The sequence below is a fragment of the Phyllostomus hastatus genome, unplaced genomic scaffold, assembly GCF_019186645.2.
Source record: "Phyllostomus hastatus isolate PE091 unplaced genomic scaffold, TTU_PhHast_1.1 phas_contig_80, whole genome shotgun sequence".
In the NCBI taxonomy this organism is placed as follows: domain Eukaryota; kingdom Metazoa; phylum Chordata; class Mammalia; order Chiroptera; family Phyllostomidae; genus Phyllostomus; species Phyllostomus hastatus.
Window position 1 is genome coordinate 37,690,098 of NW_025333960.1, and position 20,008 is coordinate 37,710,105.

At 42.0% G+C, this 20,008-nt stretch overlaps 1 protein-coding gene across 3 annotated transcripts in view; it reads right to left on the bottom strand.

Annotated features, from left to right (window-relative positions):
* Positions 1-20,008, bottom strand: part of EPG5 (ectopic P-granules autophagy protein 5 homolog) — a 94,202-nt gene that overhangs the window by 19,929 nt on the left and 54,265 nt on the right. For all 3 annotated transcript variants that reach the window (XM_045849815.1, XM_045849814.1, XM_045849816.1), the window contains 9 exons: positions 16,187-16,358; positions 14,927-15,089; positions 10,771-10,913; positions 9,387-9,543; positions 5,979-6,173; positions 4,707-4,920; positions 2,388-2,536; positions 1,711-1,912; positions 1,079-1,151 (listed from right to left, as the gene is read on the bottom strand). In XM_045849815.1, the coding sequence (XP_045705771.1) occupies positions 1,079-1,151; positions 1,711-1,912; positions 2,388-2,536; positions 4,707-4,920; positions 5,979-6,173; positions 9,387-9,543; positions 10,771-10,913; positions 14,927-15,089; positions 16,187-16,358 (1,468 nt within the window). The remainder of the gene's footprint in view (positions 1-1,078; positions 1,152-1,710; positions 1,913-2,387; positions 2,537-4,706; positions 4,921-5,978; positions 6,174-9,386; positions 9,544-10,770; positions 10,914-14,926; positions 15,090-16,186; positions 16,359-20,008) is intronic.

Consider the following 20,008-nt stretch of genomic DNA (forward strand, 5'->3'; position numbering starts at 1 on the left):
TTGTGCATCTTGGTTACATTTCACATGCCTTAGAAATACACTGTCAAGTGGTTTCAAAAGTAAGAAGGGGGAGGGGAAAAAGAAAGAAAATTTCACGTAACAAAAAGATGTCCAAAAAATGAATGAGAAATAACTAAACAAAAAACTTTTATATGAAAATCTGTTCCTGAAACTGGTCCAAAAAGTTCAGTATCAGAATAAATTCCATTAATTCTTCCTAGAAATAAACAGGAAACTTGCATTATGATTAGCAGTTCAATAGACACTACAAAATCCCGCAGATTGTTTTAAGAATAGCCCTCTAGCAAAAGCAAAGGTCCAGAACCTTTCCTATTTTCTTCAAGAAGCTCAGGGGTCAATGCAAGGGCTCAGGTCCCAGTTCTGGCCCTCACTGGCTGTGGGACAGGAGCAAGACATTTAATTTTTCTGAATCTCAGAATCAGATTAATCAATATTTGTGAAAACAACTCAAATACTGTAAAGTCTACTACTGCTATAATTTTCACAAAACTCCTGTCAAGTTCACCTAGCTTTTGTCTGCATGCTCCTAGGGGGAAAACTCGGACGGGGTCCTGTGGACAGCTCTACACCTCTCTCTTAAATGCTCACAAAGCAATGCTTCCATTTCATTCAAGAGCTCACATAGTTAAAAGGGTAATTCCCACCCACTAATCTGAAAGCCAACTTAGTTCCAAAAATAACTAAGGAACTAAGCAAGATCCGGTTAGTATCATGTTTTTAGTGTTATACTATCCAAACCTAATTAAAGACAGCAGCATCTGTTTTTCTGAAATTAAGTACCAAAACTCACTCAACTTCTTCACCACGGAAACTGGAAACCATCACCCAGTTCTGCTTTAAAATTAACATAAAGATAATAGCTCTGATCACCCAGACTGGAAACTCCACAAACAGAAAATGTCTTAAGTTTCTTTCATATAGAAGCATTTTCTCAATTTAAACATACCCCTAACATTAAAGGAATTAAATCTGTGAATGCATCACTTGTAGCAAAACACCATCAGACCTTTAAGTCCGTAAGTTGCACACGAACTTGAGTATCTGAAAGATGACGTACCTGTCACCGTCCTCTAAGACCAGGACCCACGGCTTGAAGAGCTGGATGATCACTGAATGCAAGGACCTCAGCACTAAAACAGACAAACATTTTTAGAGACAAGGAACAAGTGTATCTTTTGTAATATCCTTGATAACACTATATAAAAGAATCTACTTATTATTTGTATACCCATAAACTTACATTGATATAAAAACAAAATATTTAATGTAATTAAGCACATTTTCATTTGCTACAATGGAATTTCTTGAATGGAATTTTTATTACATGGTGCCATGGATAATTTTATAACAACACCTTTTTTTTAAAAGATCACTTCTTAAATTTTGAGGACCCTTTTCTTGGCGACATAAATAATAGGGAGAAAGAGCTGGAGGTTGAAACCTATCATCTCTTGGCACCGTGCCCTCCAAAAGCAGGGGCAGGAAGCAAGCTGAAACAAGCACTGACTGTCTAAGTGAACACAGGTATGACACATACAGATTCACACCTATGCTATATATTTCCCACTTCCTCTGCTTGACACTCAGAGAGTCTTTTTGCAAAGATTTAAATCTCTTAATGCGTCTGTTCAAGTCTCTCCTAATCAAGGTCAAAACACCCACCTCCACGTTGCACTCAAGGCATATTACCTGTCTTGCTGCTGGCAGATGGGTCTTGGGCTAAGCAAGCCATTTCTGAGTCAAGCAGCCTTCTTACAAGATAGCCCAAGAGTGCCTTCACATCATCCATGTAAGGACTCCATTTGGAGAATAAGCCAAAACTTTTAAAGTCCAATGTGGATAACCGAAGCTTATAAAAAAAGTCGGAGAGCCACTGTATAGTCTCCATTACCTGCAAGAGAATGACCTGTTAAAAAGTGCTCCCTGAATATCTATGTGCATCAGGGCATCACCACAGACTGTGATGGAAGGCTCTGATTCTGCAACAGAGCTGCAAAGTTCTACGGCACATGGGAAGTAAATCACATCTCCAACTTTTTCTAAAGCAGAGGAACCATTCTTTCAAATAAACTTTCACATGGACCTACATCCTGTAAAATTTATAAAACTGAGAGCTCGGTGGGGCACTGCATGAAACCCTGGCCAAAAGAGCCAGTGGTGTGAGGTTAAGAATTTAAGTAGGTGGGTTAAGGTGGGGAGAGGGAAGGACAGATGGGCAAGAATCACACTGCAGTGTGAGAGAAAGGCAACCCAGACAAAGGAGGGGTGGGGGGAGCAAGTGACCGACAAAGGAAAGCACAGAGCTCTTAAAGCAAAGGAAATGGAAAAGAAATGCACAAAAACACCAGACGCCAAAAGCCACACACCTGCTTGTCTGACAAGAGAACTTCCCGGGAGCTCTGAAGCGTGGTGCTCTCAGCAGAAGCTGCCCCCTGCTGGCAGTTGGAGGTGCAGCAGCCCAGGGCTCGCAGAGTGGCTTTCCAACACTCAGGGCTCAGCAGCTGCTCAGCGGAGCCTTATGGGGCAGGGACAGGGGACAAGAAGTCAGCATCTTTCACAAATTAAGTTGTCAACTTGAATCAAAGAGCATATGAATTTTACAAAGGAATGAACAGTAAATAAGATTACAAAACAAATTCATAAAGATTTGTGGTGAAGAAACCCAAGTAAAGAGAACCTATTACAAGAACTTTGCCCCTGAACATGACTTTCCTTGTCCCTGACAACCCTGCGAGTAAGCACTGCTGGAGCCATGTGAGCTGGAGTCTCGAGGGAAACAACACCGTCAGACCCTGACTGGGCAACGGTGACATGCCATTTCCCTGGCTGGCTGATGTGAAACGAACACTGGTGACAGGACAGGGAAGCCTGGGTGCAGGAGCAGCAGCAGAGTCTAGGCTCTCGTCAGAAGGTGTCCTACTCACCCCTAAAACTGCACTCCTCCGAGGGGCAAAACCTAGAGGAAAGACTACCGACCAGTGCTCTGCTACTGGAAAGTGCACATCCCAGAAGACAGGAATAATACCTCCTCGTGTCCTTTCCACCCAGAGGGGGCAGGAGGATAAAACAGAGTAGCAGAGGCTCACAGGAGCAGGTCTGAGGGCAAGGATGGAGGGTCCGCTGCACTACATTGAGTATGAGGTGTCTAGGGGACAGGAAAGGTTTATGTCCAATTGTGACCCGTAGATCTTGGGGCACAGGCCTTGAATCAAGCTACAAGTGTGGGAGTCATGCATACCTAGAAGAGAGCAGGGGAGCCAGAAAAAACAACAGGTTCACCCAGGGCAAATGAAGAGAGCAGGTGAGCGAAGAATGGAACCCTGGGAACTGCCATGGTGGCCAGGGAGAGAGGGGAAACCAGGAGGCTGGGGGTCATGGAATCTGACAGAGGTGGTATTGTTATTTTTCTTTTTTAAGATTTTATTTATTTATTTTTAGAGAGAGGGGAGAGGAGGAAGAAATAGAGGAAGAAAAACATCAACATTTGAGAGAAACATTGATCAGCTGCCTCTCCCATACAGCCCCACCAGGGACCGGGCCCGCAACCTAGGCATGTGCCTTGACTGGGAATCAAACCAGTGACCCTTTGCTTTGTGGAATGACACCCAATCAACCGAGCCACACCAGTCAGAGCTGTACTGTCACTCTTAAACCTTTAACTGAGTTACTTTCCCTGGGAACTATAAATTTTCTGCTACATACAAGTCTATGACTATCTATATAAACAAGTTACAATCTTTTAAAAGGGTTCTAGGAGGAAAACAAAATTTGATACTTGATCAAATTTTGAAAATTCAGAACAAAAATTAACTGTGTAAACATGCATCAAAAACTGTACGGATGCATTTCTCTGTTGGTTTTCTCCACCCACCCTGCAACTCCCCTCTATAGGAAACAATGACAGCTCAAAGTGTTTTGAAAACAGGGCCACACATTTCAGAGTTCGTCAGGTAGTCCAGCATATAAGACCATTAACTTACTCATTAAATAACTTCTCTTAAGTAACACAAAGGTTTAGCATAAAGCAAAATTTAGTTTTCCATTATGTCTATAAACAGTATAAAGTCTGCATGAAAAAGTAAATACGATCTCATTTTTCAAATAAAATTTCGCCTAGTAACATTCCAAAAATAAAAAAGCCTGCATCCTTTATTTCTCCTCTAATCTCAAATACTGCAATGGGCAGTTGCTGGAAGGAGGCAGAGATGGTGGGGATGTGGAAAATGTAATGCTGCTCTCTCCCCTGGCACATGTGCGGACAGTCTATCATTATGTGGGGGTAAAATTCATTTGCAAAAAAATAGGGGGGAGTATCTTTGAACTACAGAGAAACCAACAGTCATAAAAGAGCAAATTCCTTCTCTTACCAACTTTGTAGTCAGCAGACAAACCAAGCCCACTACTGCCCCACCCCATCCAACACAGCTACAAGGTCAAAGCAGACAGACAGGTGCACGACCGTGGGCTCCAACACAGACTGAGTGCTGCCTTGCCCATGCAGGGCCCTTTCTGGCCCTTTGGACAATAAATGACCATTTTTACAGGCAGCAACCCTTTGGGTTCATCGAGTACTTCAGGTAAAAATCAGTTATCCTAAAGTCCTGCACACCTGTGTTTTTTACATTTTTGGCTGACACCTGTAGGATGGTGTCCTATTATTCACTACAGTTTAATCAGTGACTTACTTTGCATCAGCAGCCTGAGAATGTCACTGTACTGGTCAGGGAACTGGTACAGAAGAAGGTAAGTCCAGTGCTTACAGAAAAGATTAAATGGCATCAAAATATCTTCATCTGGTTCAAGGCCCCAGGCCGTGAGTGCCAAATGGATGGACTCCAGGAGCCTGGTGCGATCAGACAAAGGAGGTTTAGTGGCGTTTAACCACTGCTTAAGATCGAACTAAAAAGGAAAAGAACAAAAAGCAATTTTTATTGACATCAGAAAATTAACTGAGGCAGAGCAAAGTCTGTACAACTCAGTTTAAAGGTCGAAGATGACTATGCATTTAGTCTGTCACAAAGGCTCAAACTAAAGTTTGTGCACGAGCACCCGAAGGAACCCGGGCAGTCCAGTGACTGAGGGGTGCCATGACGCCTCTGCCTCTGCCTCACTCTCTGGGACTGTGGGGGCAGGGTTTGCTCAGCTCTGAGTGCTTTTTTGTAGTTTAAGGATCTTGGTTGGTAAGCTTTCCCCACAAGACAAGGATCGGACCTTTGCAGCTCTCTTTCACTGGTCAAGGGCCACAAACAAGCAGCCGCTTTCTGACACTGCCTCCGACCAACAGCCACATTTCTGAACCTGCGTCGCTCACCTACCTCAGGTAACAAAAACTCAGGGTGCTGAGATCACCTTCCAGAGTCCCCAACTATCGAACTTATTCTCCCCCAATTACAGACTGAGGTCAGTCCTGGCCCTAAAAAATGGCCACATTTTAGGACTCGTAGATGCCAGGGAAATACAACTGAAGACAAAACAGCTAAGGCTCTAAATCCCCCAACTCATTAAGCAAATTCACGGTCTTGGTCTGTGTTAACATTCTACTTGGAATGAAGACAAAGGCAATTTGCTTAGATCTGGCTTTTTCTAAATATGAAAGAATTGGATGTATTACAACTCATTTATCAAACATAATTTAGGCATTAATTCAGTACAAATTCAAAAGAAGGATGTACTAAAGTACTATTATGAATACTTCAAAACTGTACCAAGTTTTCAAAGAGGGTTTGGGAGGTAGGTCCTTTTTACAGTGGAGTAAGACTGTCCTGCACAACACAACTGAAACCCCCACGAGAGGAAGCTGTGGGAAGGGCCACGTAAAGGCCACGCAGTCGAGAACAGGGCCGGGGAGCCTCCGGGCTCCCTGGAAACAGGGCTCCGAGGGCCTCGACGTCCACGGAGTGGGGAACAGCACGGTCTCTACACTCCGAAGGTAACATCAGGACTGGGCCGTGTCTCACCTTGGTCAGCAGCATGAAAATCATGTCGCTGTTGTCCTCACTGAGAAACTTCACCACTTTCTCATACAGCTGGATGAACTCCACGGGCGCAGCATTGGGCGTGAAGAAAGGAGACAGAAGAGAGCAGAGCCTTCTGTTCTTCAGAACGGTCTCCAGCACTTTTCTGCACTCTGATTTGGTACCACTGATGAACACCTTGAACGAATAAGAGAGAAAAACGTCTTCAGTTCTCCACTCCCCAACCTTTATTTAAGCAACCAACTTTTAAGGGGTAATATATAAGGCAAATAAAATTTTTTTCTAAGTGAAAATACAAAACAATCAAAAGAAATCTAAAATCAACACAGGTAAACTTCCAATGTAGGTAATATTAAAAATTTGCCATCTACCGACCAAAGTGCTCCTGTAGTATGTCAAGAAAACAAAACTCTGGGTTACAGATTTTATTACCTTTAAAAAGCGAACTTTTTACAATTACTGTATAATCAGAATAACATCACATTGTTTTAACTTGGTTCTAATGTTTGAAAGTGCTGGAATATATGTGGCCCTGTCTGGTGTGGCTCAGTGAGCTAAGTGCTGTCCCACAGACTGGGGTCACCAGTTCGACTCCTGGTCAGGGCACATGCCTGCATTAAGGGTCAGGTTCCCAGTTAGGGGCAGGCAGGAGGTAAACGGCCAACCTCACATCGGTGTTTTTCTCCCTCTCACTCGCCCTCCCTTCACTCTGTGGCCCTTGGACCAGTGAAAGGGAGCTACAAGGTTCCGATCCTTGTCTGGTAGGAAAAACTTATCAACCAAGACCCTTAAATTACAAAAAAGCACACGGAGCAGAGAGAGCCCTGCCCCTACAGTCCCAGAGAGTGAGGCAGAGGCAGAGGCGTCGTGGCACCCCTCAGTCACTGGACTGCCCGGATTCCTTCGGGTGCTCGTACACAAACTTTAGTTTGAGTCTTTGTGATATTTATTTTAATCTAAAATAAATAAGTAAAATTGTTCTAAAAAATTAAAAAATAAAAATACTAGAATATATGTGAATATTTAAATAATCTCAGGGTCAAGAATGCTTTGATAAACCTGGCCACAGGCAAAAACAATGAAGGATAAGACTGAAAGATTTAAATTAATAAAAATGTTAATTTTATAAGGCAACAAGTATATAAAATGGAAGGAAAACGATGAAGCAGAAAAATTAACATAACCAATTCCAGACACCAGGTTAAGAGCCTGAGTTGTTCTTTGAAAAGCAATAAAAAGACAAGACGCTATCCAACAGAAATGTGCAAAGGACAATCACCAGCAAATCGCCAGAAAGATATAAACGGCCAGAACGCATGAAAAATCATGCAACTTAATAATTAAAGAACTGTAACTTAAAACCATTAATAAAGTACCACTTCCCCTGTTGGACTAGCAAGACTGATAAGGAACGACCCCCGCTGCTGTAGGCTGGGGTGTGAACAATGTACTCAAACCCAGCGATGACAGTGTAAGTAGATGTAAGCTTCCCTGGAGGGCAGTGTGACAATTTACATCAAATGCCAGTCCCTCTGACATTGCAATCATACTTCTAAGAAATTATAGTAGGAAAAAAAGTCCAAGTTCAAAAAGACGTGTAAGATTTTTTATCTCAGACTTACTCTGGTGAAACCAACCAACCAACCAACCCTGGAAATATCCATTTGGAGGGCCTGTCTCAGTACATTACAATATATCTGTACGGCAGAACACTACAAATTAAATACCATGTGAGGCCCCGGCTGGTGTGGCTCAGTGGACTGAGCACTAGCCTGTGAACCAAAAGGTCGCCAGTTCAATTCCCAGCCAGGGCACATGCTGCCTGAGTTGAGGGCCAGGTCCCCAGTTAGGGGGACGTGTGGGAGGCAACTGATTGATGTTTCTCTCAAACACTGACATTTCTTTCTCTCTTTCTCCCTCCCTTCCCCTCTCTCTAAAACAAATAAATAAAATATTTAAAAATAAGTAAATCAATAAATACCATGTTAGAAACAGACGCATAGAGAACAGAGAACAAACTGAGGGTTGCCAGCATGGGAAAGGGGGCTGGGTGGCTGGGTGGAGAAAATAAAGAAATTAAGAAGTACAAATTGGTAGTTAACAAAATAGTCACGGGAATATAAAGTACAGCACAGGGATATAGTTAATAATATTGTAATAACTATGTCTGGTGCCAGGTAAGTGCTTGAATTATCAAGGGGATCACTTCGTAAATTATATCACTGTCTAACCACTATGTTGTAACACCTGAAACTAATATAAAATAATACTGAATGTCAATGGTAATCAAAAATAAAATTTTTAAAAATTAAAAATAAATACCATATTAAAGGTGTGTATATATTATTAACAAAGAATGATGTCTAAAAAGATGTGTTTGGATGAAAAAAAAGCAGGTTACAAAATAGCACATGTGGTTTTTGAGTGTATGCGTATCTATTCACCTATTTATCTATATGCAGGGATAAGAAGTCATTTTCATACACACACACACACATGCTAACACACACACACACACAAAGACAAACTATAATGAAATGGTAGCTGTGTAATCATTTTCTCCTGGTAGTTAGGACTCTGTAAAATTTTTCTTCTTTATACTTTCTGCACTGTCTGCATTGTTTAGAACAAATTAACAGACATCAATTTTATAATCAGGAAAAAATTTTAATCTATTTCAATAACTTCTCAGTATCACCTCCTAACAAGTATCCCATAAATAAGGACTCACCAATGAATTCAGGTGAGAGTACCTGGTAACTTAGTGTCTACACATTTTCCAACAAGTGGCTTTTTTGTTTTATGACACATTTCATAAATCTATATGGATACACTGCCTTTGCTCTTGTTAAATATCCACAGCCTAACAGTCAGTCAAGTAAAGCAATCAGTGGTGACTGAGAGGAGCAACTGGGAGGGGGCAGAGCCTTGAACGCTGAGTCAGAAGACCCAGGACCAGTCTCGGCTCCAGCACTTGGCAGCTGTCTTCTTTAGGCAAGGTGGTAATCTTTTAGAGTCCAGTTTTCCCATCTTTAAAATAGGGATGATATCAACCACAGAAAGTCACTGTGAGGATGAAATACAATAATGAATCGGAAAGCATTTTATAAACAACATGAGCGTCACTGGTGTCACAGGCAACACCAAGAGCACATGATAGAATCTGAAGTCTCCCAGAGGCTTTCAAATATGAATAAATCATTTCCTGTATGAGAATAACTCTACACCAACAATTCTAATCACATTTTTAGAAGCCAACAATTCAAAGTGGCTTCTGACTTAGGTTAAGACTCAGAACCTACAATGTAAGTCTAAAGTCACATACCTAAAGAGAATACTGTAAGGACTTACTGTGTCTGAAAAAGGCTAAAAACACAGACAACATCTCACCTGTCCCAAAATCTCAATGCACGAAGTAAAGAACTGCCTGGTGGGAGGATGGCGCTGGGTCTCATCGCTGACGTAATCCACAACAGTAAAGAAGAGGCTAATGCCAACCTTCTGAACCCCGGGGGTGGGCTGCAACTTGTAGGCATTCACTAAGGCCCTGTAGGAAAACAGGTAAGAAGCGGTCCACGGTATGAGAATCCAGACTCACTAGTGTTTCTATGACACTCCCCTTTCCCAGGCAATACTCTCAGGAGTGCTCAGAGTCTCCTACAGATGTCACTTCAGAAATATTTTATGGGTTACCTTCCAACTTGACCCAACACCTCATTTTCAAAATATAAAAATGATTTTATGCCCTTCTGGAGAAAAAAATCAGCTGTATTAAAAGGGCTAATGAACATTCTTACCTTTATGAAGCTTTTTCAGATTTCATGTGTAATTTGTAATTTATTATTTAACTTTATGTATTTTTAGATAATACATATTTTTAAAAACAAGAACCCTTACTTCTCTAAATTTTAAAATCCGCAAGAGTGACTTAGGTTGAAGATATAGATTTTTGTATAAAATAAGCTCCTAAAATAAAGGAATCTCTTCTAATTCTCACTTTTTTTTTTAGTTCCTTTACTGGTAAAAAGAAACGTCAACTTCTTGTTCACCTCCTCTCCTCCGTCCTGCCCAGAGCCCCCAATCCAACCCACAGAAAGCCGCAGTGCCCCCTCCACAGCACCCTCCCAAATCCACCCTGCAAAGTGATTGTTTGCTGGTACTAGACTGTGGAGTCCCTGCAAAGTGAAAGGCAGTCAACCTCCCTCCTCCCAAACCATGTCCTGGTAGCTTTGGGAAGAAAGGGGATGGAGAGAATAAACCAGGAGCGCCAAAGGAAAGCCACAATAGCCCCATGCAAGTTGGCAACTATACCCGGGAGTCCTAACTCTGAGCAAATCCATTGTAAACTGTGCTCAATAACCTGAGTTGACAATGATGACTTCTTAGGTAAACGTGACTTTGATATAAAACTTCAGCACTAAATCTCTCCACAACTGAATTTCAATGTACTGTATCATCTCTCATTCAGGGATCTACAGGCTTATTTTACAAAGGGCCAGATAATAATTATTTTAAGCTTTATAGGACATAAATTGTTACCGCTACTCAATGTTGCCATTGCAGCATAAAAGTCATAGACATTAATAATGGGCATGGTTATATTCCAATAAAACTTTATTTATACAGCTAGGTGGTGGTAGGGCAGATTTGGGCCAAAGGCCACAGTGTGCCAATCGCTGCACTAACTCAATCCCTGTGTGCCCCGGGGCTGTAGCAGCATGACCTGTATCGATAACAAAAGACTATTTTAAAGTACAATGCCCTCAAAACTTACGTAATCAAGTTTTCTGCATGCACAGCAGCTTCCACAATATTGAGTGGTGGCGGGGTAGTAGCTTCTGCTTGCAACTGCTTCACTTCTTTCCGCAAAACATGAAGCTGTTGGCTTACCGCTTCGTTCTTATGCATGCCTTCAAACTAACAAAAATTTCAGTGGTCAACAGATTTCTGCCCCTACATGTTTCTGAAGCAGATATTTTATTACATGTATACTGGGTATATGATGATAAGACTATTATTTCAATTAGTATGATAACCCAAAACTCTTGGTTGAACTCGACAGGAGTGGGGAAAAAATTGTCAAAAGACTATTCAATAATATCAGGGTTTTTTCATGAAGACTCCAACTTGAATTAGTTTATCACCGGTTCCAAGTCTTCTGCAGGTTATGTTCCATGTCACTCATGTTTCGACTCCCCGGTCCTCATCAAAGCGTGCCTCGGGGTCTCCCACTGCGGAGGCTTCCCTGCAGCACTCCAGGCCCCTCCTCCTTCCTCCCAACCGAACGGCACACGCAGTTAACCTCCACAATGGGCTGCACGTCTCGTGTGTGTGCAGCACAGAAAAGGACACAGATGCTGTTGCTAAAACACGTGCCATTGTGAAAGGAAAAAAGACATGTACTTACAAAGCAACAACAAAATGAGACAAGCATGACATGTCCAAACCAGCTGCATGCCTAGGAAAGAGTGATTGACTAATTCAATGGTTCCTGAAAGCTTATCTGAGATAAAATTTTATTGGCTCTCAGTAAAGATGTACAAAGTAAGGAAAATTTATTAAGCTTGTCAAAAAAAAAAAAACTGAATTTATCTCCATTTAAAAGACTATCCTTTATTTAAGATTATGTCTGTCCTACTTGAGGGAGTTAACATTCTTTTCACTAATGAACTGATGGTGATCTATATAATAACTGCTTCGTTTGTGCATTTTTAATGTCCTTTTTTGGATGTGGACTGATGCGGAAAATACCCTACGCCCAGACTGCAACACAAAGGTAGAACCAATCAGTAGATGTGGGGACAGGAGGACAGAGCACTGAGGAGGAGCCTGGGCAGGCTGACTGGGGGCTGCGGATCAGGGCTGAAGAGTGCAGTACGGTGAGACTGGGGAGCAGGGGCCTGTCTAGGAGAGGCCTTTACAGTAAACTGGGGATTTTGGACTTATCTTGCAGGCATGGTAGAGAATCGGAAAAGACCAGAACGTTTAGAAGGCAGGAGTTCTAAATTCTACATTGTCCTTAGACGTTTTTCTGCAATCACACGGGCGAGCGGCAGGCACTACATTTCCCTTTACATGGACCTGCCCGACCCTAGTGTTCAACCACCACTACCATGGTAACAGGCATCCTTTGTGAATAATGCAAACACTTTGTTCACAAACGTAATAATTGAGGCTCTTATGCCCCTGTCAGGGGACACAAATTCCAAATCGAAAGCTCCTGAAGGGCAAATGGTCCTGCCTGTGTTGCTTTACACAGCGGCCAGCACAGCTCTGGCAATACACTGAATGCCCACTTTTAAAGGTCGTAACGATAACTTTCTTCTGTAAAAGGTGCCACTGTTGTGGTAAAAATCTTTACAAAACTTCTTACTTTAAAGAAAAAAAATAAGATGTTAGTATGAATCAAAAGCCATGAACGTGACTATCCAGTAAGCTACAATATTAACAATAATTACTTTAGTTTTTATTTTTGGAGAAATGGAAGATAAAAAATTAAATTACTTCCACTAAACCACATACCAAATCAATACAAATACTACATCTCAAATCTGTCAAATAACAGGCCAATGTTTAATAGCTTAAAATGTGACCAGGAATGCGTGCAGTCAGCTCTTCTGCCCAGTCTGTCCCTAATGACAGTGAGACAGGCACTCTGAGGGCCACAGCCCTTGACTGGCCTGCAGAGAAGCTGCTACACAGAAAGGAGGCGAGGGAATCACAGAGAAGGAAGGAGGACAATAAGCGTGTAGGGAAGCGGAAAGACTCAGGACAAGAGAAAAGGAACAGAGGTTCACTTGACTGGGAAGTGCAGAGAGACAAAGACCAAATCCACTTTGTTAACTGCATCCCATGGCGTAGAAACACCCAATGCTGAAGACCAAAGAATACCAACTAGCATAAGAAAGTTTAGACACTCTCCCAAAATTATCACTATTTCCTGGTCTACTTATTTTGTTCACTGCTCCAAACACTATTGAAAGTTTCCTTTTCTTCCTAGAACGGGGGTGAGAGAGATCGAATGACTACCTGCTCATAATTACAAGAAGTCGGAGACAATAGAACAAAGCAGCATGGTGGAAGCCTCTCCCCTTGAGTCGTTTTAAGTAGACAAAGAAATTTAAAAGTAGGACACAGCTGGCCTTTCAGTTAAGTTTTTACAATAATGTGAAGCCCTCAGTGGGTCTTTTCCATCTTTCATTTCTAGGAATGCACAAATTTTTCACATGACAATAAATCAATTCTCGGTCCTGCCCTACAATACCAAAGTACAACACAAGGAACCCTATTATAAAACACCCCATTTCCTCAGGGGATCTCACTGAATTATTAGAGGCTTCTATTAGAAAAGGCAACCACAGAAGAAGCACGTCTCCATTCCCATAAAATATATTTGGCTTTTGTATGCCCCAAACAAGTTATACACAGCTCACACACTTGCAGATGGCTGGAAATTTCCAGGGCATTCCCTCTCAGGAAAATTCTATCAAGCAATAAAACATTTTCATGATATTATGTAAAATCTTCACAAATGAGGCATTAAAATTATATTAAAACATTAACGTACTTTAATTTTAAATTTATATTTAAAATATAAACTCATTTCCCATGATGCTGATTTTAAAAATTGATCCAATCCATGAATTCTCTAATCACTGATCACAATCTGGACTGAATTTTCTAACTTTAGATGCATACAGATCAGTTATTTTATCAGAAATAAGTTTTGAAGGCAATGAAAAATACAAATATAAAAGGTATTTCTGAGAGGACATTTTAGAGCAAACAGTCACCCAAGGAGACTGATGAAGAATACATTAGAATTGTTAAAATGGGGCTCAGCACAAAAAGAGGAGAAATTTTTGAAAGACAACCAAGAGTCAATAAAATCAATTTTCCCCAATTTCTAAAAGCTACCCACAAAGAGGATCTACTTTTGTGCAAATGCAGTCAGGCATCAGCTAGGCCTCTCTTGAAGCGTTCCTCTCCAGGCTCCGGGAATCAGGACTGCACGTGCAGACAGAGGGCGCAGCAGTGACTAAGGGGCACGTGCTCAGTAACCACGCTGCCTGGGCCTTCCTGGCTTTGCCGCTCACTGGCTGTGTCACCTCGGATACATAACTTAACCTGTCTATGCCTAATGCAGTTGTAAAAGTACCCTCTTATGGGGTTGTGGTGAAGATCAAAGTAAGTTCTGCAAAGTGTTTAGATGGTGCCTGGCATGAAGCAAACACTATGATATGCTGGCTAAAGCTAAACTCCCACTTAGAAGTCCTTCCAAAGTCACAGATCCAACTTAATTTTATTTTTCCAACTCAAGGAGGTGCCTCTAGAGGCAGCTGAATTTTTAACACATTATTGCACATCTCTCCTTTTGCCTTTCGGCAGACTCCACCCAGACGATCTGCTTTCTGCAGGTACTTCCCATGTTTATCTTCAGTGCCCCACCCCACGCCACTGTGCGCAGCACACAGCCAGCGCTCCCAAGAGACCGTCCCCTCCAGTGTGGACTCCAGCCCTCCCAGTGTGGTCGCCACGGCCACTTCCAGAAGCAACCTGAAAGAGACTGACACGACTGGCCTGCGACCCCTAGACAAAGTCATGCTGACCCCCCTCCCACACTTCCTCTAACTGAATCCAAACCATCATTGTCAGAATCTTTTAAGAATCGGTTTAAGGCCCTCTCTCTCTCAAAATCTTCTCAGTGACTCTGCTTTTCTTTGAGTTTGTTTTATAGGACACACCAGCACTCACGGCAATGGGTGACTACGGTAGCTCTGTGGGTGTCTTCACCCCTCTAAAAACTATTCAATGTTCTGAGACTTGGACCGCCTGCTATGCAAATTCTTTCAGTCTTTCTCAAAGGTATGCCAGTTATTAGGGTCTCAAGTAAAATTTTCTGAATTACAAAAAAATTTAAGCAATCTTACCTGAACTGTCACAACTGCTGCTCCTTGGCATTTCTTCCCACTACTGCCTCTACACTCCAAATGCAGTGTGGCCTGTTCCTCCCGATTAACATACTGTTTGGGCATCGTGTCCAACAGCTCACCGTCCAGGGCAACCTGCTGGGATTCCCGCAGAGCCGCCGTTCTGAAAAACATCATTGGAGGTAAAAAACAAGTCTTAGGAAAGGCTTCATGGTAAGTGATAAAGGCTTCCAGTTTCTCCCTCCTGTACTAGAGTGCAGCAAGATCCAAGTATTCCACAACAAGAAATCCAAGTGTGTGTGCGCCAAGACTCAACCAAATCCTCTCCCTGGCAGTCATGCGAACCACAAAGTTAAGAAACAGAGAAAAAGTGGGACAACTTTTCAGCCAGAAATAAAGCTCCATTCAGAATCTGTGTTATATCAGCAATGCTTTTTAAATGGACCCTTACATATACAAGAACGAATGGGAACTGGTCCTAATTTAACTGTCCCAAAGGGGTGCCCTTAACTTGTATCACTGATTTCTTTACTGGCATCTCAACCTGAACTTTCAAAAATGGAGAAGGTTAACGTCTACACGAGTGTCAACACTGTTCTCCCTGTGGTGACTACTTTGACATGCAGGCCAGCATGTGCACGCGTGTGTGTGGTGTGCACACACAACGCACACAACAAATACCCGGCCCAAAACAGCAAGGAGGAAAAGGCCAATAAGAGACTGATTCCATGGGATCTACCAAAGGGACTCTTTTACCTTATAAAACAGATTTACTGCACACACGCTCCTTCTCACGGGATGGCACGCTGGAACTAAAACCTTACACAGCTGATCTCTTGTGAACTCAGAACACTAAATCATCTGCTCATACTTCAATCAAGCGCCTGGGCCAAGTTTTAAAATATGGAGAGTGAGAGCAAAAAGCAGTGACAAAAGAAAGTAAATCTCCTTTCATGCCCTTTAAACACAACCTTTCCATTATCAGGTCTCCTTGGGAGAAGCATGAGAAACACTTAGCTGGCACTCAGAAATGCCACAAGAAACAGGTTAAAATTTGTAGTCCATTAAAGCGTCACATAATTTCAATGGAAATTTGAAGACTTGTCACAACTTGGTTAACGAAGTAACTGTCTGGGCCGGTCTTGTCCAATTTTCCCCATGGGGAGGATGCTGATGAGGAAGCCCTTCCAGGTATTAAGTCACCCAGGCTGTCAAGGCAGCAAGCACGGAAGCATGATCTGGGAGGTCTCACGGTCTTACCTGGCCTGCTGTTGCAACAGATTCAGGTCTGTGCACACCAGCTGGGTGGTGTTCTCCCGACTCAGGAGGACAGCAGATGAAATAACCGGCACAGGAGGCCTCAGTGGGTGCAGAACAAGGGGAGGCTGGGGAGCCTCGTGTTTCCGCAAGTTACTTAAAACCCTCTCTTTAGCTGAAAGAAAATAAAGTCACATTGACTAAGTAATTAATGGCTACTACTAGGTAGTAACGTATTAAGTGGGTGCAAAGCCCTGGCCTGTTGCCTTCATAAAGAATGGTGGAGATCTACCAAATAGAAACTTCAGAGGCCTAAATGAATAAAATCATGATCTTGTATTACTTACAAGCTTCGAGGGAACACCCACAGGCCTAGTAATATTCTACCAGGGGCTGGGAGATCAGGAGCATGGGGTATTATTAAATCTAATTCCTATCCTCAGAAAGTCTTAATGATGGTTAAAGAGTCAAAGCTCCCGATCCCTACACAGCCTTGCATGAGGCACTAGGTGTCTGGACTTACGCTGGTATGAAGGGAACCTAGTGAACAGCTCAAGTGAGCTGGAGAGAGATGGCAGCTACCGCCAGACAATGGATTGGGGGAATGGTGCAGGCAGCCCAGCTGAAAGTTCACTGCAGTCACCCAGATACAATTCATAGGAATGGGAGAAAAAGGAATGAGCATTATGGAACACAGCTAAGTGAAAAATCTTAAAGTAGGCCAAGGTTTAGACAAGAGGGCTGAAAGTAGTAGAGTTAAAATGAATAAAGTCATGGACACAAATTCCTACAGAATTCATGTTTATAGTCATACAGTCAGTCATTCATTCATCCATTTACTTATTTACCCAATAAATGATTTATGGAGTCCAAATAAGAAATCGGGTGCCATATTAAGAAATAAAAGGTAAATCTGTACCATCCAAGTTTGTACTACACAGCCTATGATCTCATACTGGTGAACCCAAGATAATGCTTACATCTCTACACCCAGTACAGGGCTGAACACACAGTGGGTCTCCGATATGTCCTCTCTTCCTTCCTCCTCGCTTTACTGCACCTCACACATACCACACAGCAGACAGCAACTGAAGAGCATGAAGAGAAGCTGCCACGTACCTGATTCTTTTCAACAGTAAGATAACCGGGGACGAGAGAGGTCAAGGGGGCTTCAAATCAATAATCAAGTCAACAAATACTTAACGAACTACTATGAATTTCTGGTTTCATTCCAAATATAGCAGTCAATTTTCCATTCTTGTTAAGAAAAATCAAAGAAAATTTAATAGCCATGACTTTGGTACTTGGCATAAGAAGACTAGTATTGTTTGCACCCCAAGCAGATGGAATTTAACATTCCAAACAGGTCAAGTACAGGATCGTCCCTTATAGCTGGGGTTTTTCCACGAGAACTACCACTCCTTGCACAGAAGATAATAAAGTTGGACATTCATCACTGGATTAGATTCCTGACCATATTTAGGTTTGTTTCAAGCAACTTTTTCAAAATTAGTATCACTTACCATTAAACAAAAACAAGGATATTTTAAATGCAAAATAAAAGACAGGAAAAATAAATAAACTCAGAGCATTTTGAACTATAAATACCACTCTGGACCACATGTGACAAAAATGTTGAAGCCAACAAAACAAATTCAATTCAAGGAAAAGAAGCTGCTGCCACAGGTGTGCAATGCCCTGTGAAGTACTGCCGGAATTCACCCTGCCAGCACCACCACCAGTCCCCTCACTTGGTGTGACCACCATCTAACCTGCCATCAAAAGCCTGAAGCTTCTTATTCTAAAATCTAGGTCTTAATTTCACTTGGGTCTGCAACCCGTACTGATCACCAGAAACAGGGGGCAGGATAAGTGACGCAGAAGAGGGTCTCTGGAACAAGACGGCTCTACCACGTACCAGCTTTGTGACTGGGCTGGTTACCTGCCCACCTTACACCTCTCAGGTTCATGACCTACTTACTCAGCAGGGATAAATCTCATAGGGTTGTTAGGAGTACTGAGTTAACACATGTAAAGTGCTGCAACAGAGCCTGGAACAAACTAAGGGCTTAATAAATTAGTAGCTTTCCAGAGAAAACAATCAGCCTTTTAGGGAAATGTTAATAAGGCGTTGTGAAAGCACTCTAAATGGGAAGACATGATCAGAAGCAGTCAGCAGCTTCCAGAGCTGTAAACATATGAGTATTTCTTCATCTAACAGGTTTTCAGCAATAAAAAATAAGGCTCGCCCTGGCTGGCGTAGCTCAGTGGATTGAGCACGGGCTGCGAACTAAGGCATTGCAGGTTCGATTCCCAGTCAGGGTGCATGCCTGGGTTGCAGGCCATGGCCCCCAGCAACCGCGCATTGATGTTTCTCTCTCTCTCTCTTTCTCCCTCCCTTCCCTCTCTAAAAATAAATAAATAAAATAAAATCTTTCAAAAAAATAAATAAGGCTCAATATGAGCTGGGTTGAGGGCAACTTTTGTACCTTCCCCTATATACTTTTCTGTATTGTTTCATTTTTTTCAATGAACATGTGCAACTTTTATAATTGGGTGGGGAGACTATTATTATTTCAGGGGGGAAATATTGGAGAGAAAAATTATAAAGCCTTTGTTGAGACTGTCCAGAACCTTTATTTTATAGAAGAATGGACTAAAGCTCCTATTTTACTCTGTTTACACAACTAACTAGTTGGTTAGTGGCAGAGCTGGAGCAAGAAGGTCTTTTTGCCTTTCTCTGAATCACTGCAGTGCTCTATTATACTACACGTTGCAATATTTTGTTCAACAATTCTATTCACAATTTTATTACATGTTCTACATTTAAAAAATAAATTTAGCAATTAAAGTTGTGATCCCCAAATACTGTTTTATGTTATTTTTTAAAAGTTTATTTATTTACTTTTAGAGAAAGGGGAAGAAAAGAAGAGAGGGAGAGAAACATCAATGTGTGAGAACTTGGGACCTGGCCCACAACCCAGGTATGTGCCCTGACTGGGAATCGAACCAGCAACGTTTTGGTTCACAGGCTGGTGCTCAGTCCACTGAGCCACACCAGCCAGGGCAGTTTTATGTTATTTTTGTTGTAAGATATGTCATCGACTTTCCAGGTTAAACGAGTTTCTGTGGCATGGCATAGAAAACTAACTGATAATTTATAAAATTGTTTCTCTAGAAAAATGCACCGTGAGAAACAATCAACTTAGAAATTTGGGAAATATGATCCACTTGTATTGTATGGTGAGAATTCCAGATACAGAGGGAAGTTTATAAAAGAAAAAGACTTCTGAATTTTAAAACTGCAAGCCCAAAGTAATGAAATTTAAAGTTGTGCTTTACACATTGATACCAGTTAAAATTCTTCAGAGCATAACAAAGAAAATGATGCACAAACACAGTCACTTTCTAGTCTCCTTTTCGGGTAGGTAGACCCCCGTGTCTCAGTTTGGACCAATGAGATGTGCTTGCATAGTCTGTAAGCAGCTTCTTAAAACAGTCCTTAACAAAGGAAACTCCCCTTCCTGCTGAGTAAGCAGCTACCTTGGTCCCTAAGCAGATGTCATGTGTGGTAACAGTGGGGCGGCCAAAAGGGAGGAGCAGGGGTCCTTGAGGGTTCATAGGTCACGGAGCCGCTGCTCTGAAATGCCTGATGCAGACTCCCTTTACATGAGAAAAGTTAAATTACATCTCTAGCTTATTGAAGCCATTATTACTTTGGAATTTTCTCTCACAGCCTAACCTAAAAGTGGTAGACAAGTCAACCATGAATCCTAAAAAAGCAATTCTTACTGAAGGCATACACTGTGTACAACTCAACCCTCA